Here is a 5,133-nt window from a genome sequence, read left to right on the forward strand (position 1 = left end):
AATAATTAACTCCCTGAACATTACTTAACCCCATTTAATCACCAGGTAGTAACACTTCATACGCAAGATTTAATTATTTGATTGAAGACTAAATGCACGTGGAAAACTGAACAACACTCTGTCTGAACACAGTTTAACCGAAGTATTTAAAAATCAACGCAAAATTTAAATTAGGTATAAAAATAGGCCGATATAAATACAGTTAGTTAAGTCTATAAGTTGAGGAACGTCAATGTTGCTCTTCAGAGAAATGTCCATTTTACCAGGGGAGCAGTGCCACCTGTTGGTGACTCTATGAAAAGCACCCTCCCTCCCCCAGGCTTAGAGAGAACCAAAACACGGGACTTTGCTGCACAACCTCAGCGAATGTTCTCAAACAGTCGGACTTACTAGATAAACGTCTCTCTCTCCTCCTGGATAGAGTCCGAGCCTGAAGAAGAGCTGGACTTCAGACACAGTTCTTTCGCGTCATTGAATGATTTCTGAAACTCCTGTAAACAAGGAAGATATGAGATTATTGTAGTTAACGACAAACTCAAACTTTTTTATTTTATCAACTCAACCAAGGAGGTTATAACTTCCTCTGCGTTGGTCTGTTATTTAGATGCTTTACATAAAAACAACCCGATGGATTAACACAAAACCTGGTGGCAGGAAATAACCCTTTAAATTTTGGTGTAGATACAGGGATTTTAACATTGCAAGAGAGGATGTTTTTCAAAATATTTGTATGCATTTCTCAAGTAAAAATGCAGAAATCTTTATGAAAACCAAACAGCCATGTGCAGATTGCTAATACCTAGGAACAGGTGACTGGTGGTGTTACCGCACACTGTCAGCATAATGTGGATACACAGCACAAGGGCCTGTTTTAATTAGCTGCCATGTATTTTTCACAGACTGAATAACCACAACATTAGATAATCCATCACGGTAAAATAATAACGCTTATTTGATTTTATACTGAAAAACTAAGAGGAATTTGATTTTGAACTCTCTAAATAATAAAAGCAATATAAAGTCTAGTGCAGCTCTATAATTCAACAAGAGGAAATTTAATAAAGATCTCATCTCCCCGGCTTTGAGTCTCAAATGATTCAGCTGCGGGGCGATGGAGCCATAAATGTTTTTCATCAATCAGTGTTTTAACTCCACGATCAAACCACACAAATATACCTTTTTGAAGGTGTCTCCGTACATCTTGTTGATGTACACCAGGAAGGCGGTGGTCCACTGGAGGGTGCTGACTCTATCCGTGCCCGACTGGCAGAATGGCACCAGCATGTTCAACTTATCGCAGTATAGACGAATCATCTGTCTGCAGAGCGACACGGGACATACAGACGTTTCTCAGACGTAATATACAGAACGTTTGATTTTGTTCTTTGATCCTTTAGTCTCATGTCGCTCTTTTAGGATATATAATGGTATCTATCCATTGCTGCAACCCACAATTATTCCTCTGCTGTTTATGTTCTGGGTTAATCATTGACTCGTCCTGTGAAGAAGCATCAGATGACACTGATCAACACAGTATCCCAGAGCCCGAGGTGAAATAATGTCTTGTTTTGTTTAACTAAGAGTCAAGAGCTCATGAACCAAAACAATTTTGGAGATTCACAAAACGTTGATGTTGATGACCCTGAGTTAAAATTTGTATTTGAGTGTTCTGGTTATTCTCCATCCCTGACTCAGGGTGGTGCTGTTCACCTGTTCCGTTTTCCCAGTAAGTATCATGTTGGATGTGGTGCTGGTGCTGACTGGACCGGAGCTTGGTTCAACCAGTTTAAAATGTGGACTGGGGATGTCCCAACCCCAGTCTGTGCTGTGTTCAGTATTCAGTTTGCTATTGTGATTCTTGAATGTGGGACCTGACCAATGTTGTGTCATTGTAAACAGTGTAAATATCTTTCTGGCCGTCTGCATAGCTGCAAGGGTAAGAAACTATTTTTCTTATAAACTATTTCCCCCTGTCTGTGATAGGGCAGCAGGTAGGATCCCTGTATGGTATTTTCCTTTTTCTCACTGTGAGGTAAACATTTGTTTAGTCTGTTTTGGCTCAACCCCAACTTCCCTTTTCTAAGAGAAATGACTTAATCCACCTGCTCACCTGCGTTCCCTCTCGAGACTGTTGTGTCTCTCCCGGCTCTGGATCAGTGACATACTGGGTCGGGCCCTTTGTCTGCTCCTGTGACCCCACTTCCTGGTCACAGCAGGTGACAACACCTCATCTATTTAAAATAAACATGACAGCGTACAAGACTCATTTAGATACAAACAAAACAAGCATTACTTTTGAAAATTATCATTATTATAATTAACAAACCCTGGTGCTTGATTGGTTCAACAGTGTGAGGAGAATGGTCAACCACCTAAGATTTAAAAAAAAGAAACAAATGATTAAAACATTCTTTAATAAAACAATAATGAAACTTAAAGTTGTGATTTGTTTTCCCACCACACCTGAGCACACATGGTAGTGACAGGGTTAAATACCCCCATGGCTTTGGCTGGGCTTGAAACCCCTAAGAGACTCCCTCCTTCGGTCTTCATCCACTTCTGCATGTGTGGGCAGAGTGTGTTCTGAGCATTTCCAGGTTGCTGGAATAACTTTACAAAACTGAAAGACAATAACAGATTTCAACATCAATATTATATGTATTAATACGTACAAAGATGTTTTTATTTCTGTGTTGTGATGATTCATTTGGCTCTTCCCTTGTTGGGATAACAAGAAAAACCTAATTTACAAGCATTAACTTCTTCTTTTTGTATCACATATAGAAAACATGTGGGTGGGTGGATGGATGAGATAAGATGGTCTGTGTTCCAGAAGCAAAAGGAGAATAGTGAAATACACAATCTGTACGGGTAATAAATAAGTTAAACCTACTGGCAGACAGCTGCTGACTGGACATCCCTCTGTCTCTGGAGGTCAACAGCCATTGTGTTGAACCTCTTCTCCAAGCAAACTCTTGCAGAAAACCTCTGACCTGGGACCTGTGAGGCCGCGCGGCTGTTGAAGGGCACTTTAATCGGACTCCTCTCAACTCCGAGTCCCGCCAACACAAACCCCGGGACCTCCGCAAAAGAGGCTGGGGTCGTCTGTCCTGGTATCACCGGACTGGGATCCTCGGGGGCCACCGACAGGTCAATAGCTTGTGTGGTTGCAAGGGGAGAGGTCAGTGTGGGTCCAGGGACGTCTGTAACCGTCCCTGCAGCAGGATGATCCCTCACATTAGGCCAGGCTCTGCTCATTAGGCCACCATCAGGCCCACTCCCTGCCTCCATGTCGGCCGGGATGATGCGCTGGAGCTGTGAGTACTGACCATCGGAGAACTCCATCAGATCGAGCTCCGCCTCCAACATCTGGCCCTGTGTCAAACCCCTTGTCTCCATATAGCAGAGTGCCAGACCCGGAGTTCTCTGGATGGATGTGAAACATGAAGCATCTCACTTGCTTGGGGAAAGGCTGACATTTTGTTTTACAAACATATAAGACAACTAAGGTAAATTTCTCTATTAACACCATTACCATGTAGCTAGTTTCAAGCTAGTCACAGTGTTATTAACATTATATTTATGAACTTAGCTCAAGATGATGTCCAGTTTAGTCTAAACAAACACTAATGATGTTGTGTTCATTTATAATATTCAGAAATCAAAGATAACTCATATATATTAACAAATGCTAACTACAAAGACTTATATGAGTATGCTAACATCAAGCATTAAGCTAGTATTAGTTTGCTAACAATCTGCTTTAGTAACTTCATAAACTCATAGAAGCATTGACATTGTTTACAGAAGACTATTGAGTCGTCCACTGGAACTGGACTCAAACAAAGCTGCAGTTATTGATCTGTTTTTTTACAAGTTCATTACCTTCCGGTTTTCCACTTACTTCACTGATCCGTGATCTGTAGACGCGCTGCTCACAGCCGGGGCCGGCTAATTCCTGGACGACGATAGACTTGAACTGTCACAGTGTCGGATTATTGAAGTGTTGCCGGTTTATATTGTGTGATGAGAGAATAGATTTATAATACCTGACACGTTTTAAATACTACTGCTACTATGTACTTGTACTCAAGTACATAACAGAAGCACAAGTAATAGTAATATAGTATATAGCTTAATATAGTGCAGCACCGCTCAAGTACAATTCAGAGGGAGATTAAAATATTAATAAACTATATTTTACAGCACCTTTCATAAAATAAATGCGGCTCAGAGTGCTTTATATACAATATAGATACAAACATATTCTAGCTGGATATTAAAAGTACTCTCTCCTTATATATATATGCACTTTATTCAAGTACACATTTTTTAGAAATAGATTACTTTCAATTTGGTTTACAGTATGTGAGGTTATTGTTTCTAATGCGCAATCAAAGTCTGTAATCATTAACTATAACTAAATAAATCTAGTTACAATCCTGCAACCAAAGCTGTATCAATATCTTCTAATGGCAGAGAAGTGATTAGACTGAATGCTGTCGCCCCCCGATGGTGGGACATGAGCTCTTCTGGAGAGGGATTATATAGACAATATAACTCATCCGTCAGCATAGATGTTTTTATTCCCAAGGACTTCCTCTGGCTTACTTACTGTCTCTCTCCATCTTGTTGTCATGACAGGAGACCAAGAAAATCAGAATCAATTCAAAGCTGGTGCTTGTAATGTGAAAAATACCAGAATCATATGATCTACGCATGATAGATAAGTGTAAACAAATACATATATTCAAATGACTTTGAGGCTCTTGTTGTTGAATATTCATATATTTTACTTTACATTTCTAACGTTCTTCATCTCATAGATAGATACTGTACCATATGTATTATAAACAATTCTAAAAACTATAATTAGCTTATTTACATTTACATTTATTTTCCAGTGGAGTTTCTTGCCTTTATTTTCACAAACAATGAAGCTCTCATAATAAGCTATTAAGAATATTGTCTCTAAAGAGACACCAGACACTTTATAAATTGTGTCAACTTGTGTAAAGGAACATTTTTGACTTTACTTGTAAAAGAGTAAAAATGTAGGGGTTTTATTTCTTCCCACAAAAGGCAAACCACATCAATCAATCAATATCATGACAAAATCAGACTTAATACAAA

The 5,133-nt window shown here is 39.4% G+C and overlaps 1 protein-coding gene across 1 annotated transcript; it reads right to left on the bottom strand.

Annotated features, from left to right (window-relative positions):
- Window positions 1–106: 106 nt before the first annotated feature.
- On the bottom strand, window positions 107–3,369 carry LOC133957128 (uncharacterized). Its single transcript, XM_062392570.1, has 6 exons — window positions 2,894–3,369; window positions 2,464–2,620; window positions 2,327–2,372; window positions 2,111–2,231; window positions 1,177–1,318; window positions 107–491 (listed from the first exon to the last, which is right to left on the bottom strand). Exons 1-6 carry the CDS (start codon window positions 3,367–3,369, stop codon window positions 390–392), a joined length of 1,044 nt encoding a protein of 347 aa, XP_062248554.1. The 3' UTR covers window positions 107–389.
- Window positions 3,370–5,133: the final 1,764 nt, after the last annotated feature.

This window comes from Platichthys flesus, chromosome 7, assembly GCF_949316205.1.
Source record: "Platichthys flesus chromosome 7, fPlaFle2.1, whole genome shotgun sequence".
NCBI lineage: Eukaryota > Metazoa > Chordata > Actinopteri > Pleuronectiformes > Pleuronectidae > Platichthys > Platichthys flesus.

What these genes read in the sequence shown, in the direction of transcription:
- LOC133957128 (XM_062392570.1), bottom strand. Translation starts at nt 3,369, where the DNA reads ATGTTGGAGGCGGAGCTCGATCTGATGGAGTTCTCCGATGGTCAGTAC. An exon ending in CAGTCAGCAGCTGTCTGCCA is followed by an intron (nt 2,621 to 2,893) that starts GTAGGTTTAACT and finishes ATTGTCTTTCAG; the next exon opens with TTTTGTAAAGTTATTCCAGC. An exon ending in TCACTACCATGTGTGCTCAG is followed by an intron (nt 2,373 to 2,463) that starts GTGTGGTGGGAA and finishes TTTAAATCTTAG; the next exon opens with GTGGTTGACCATTCTCCTCA.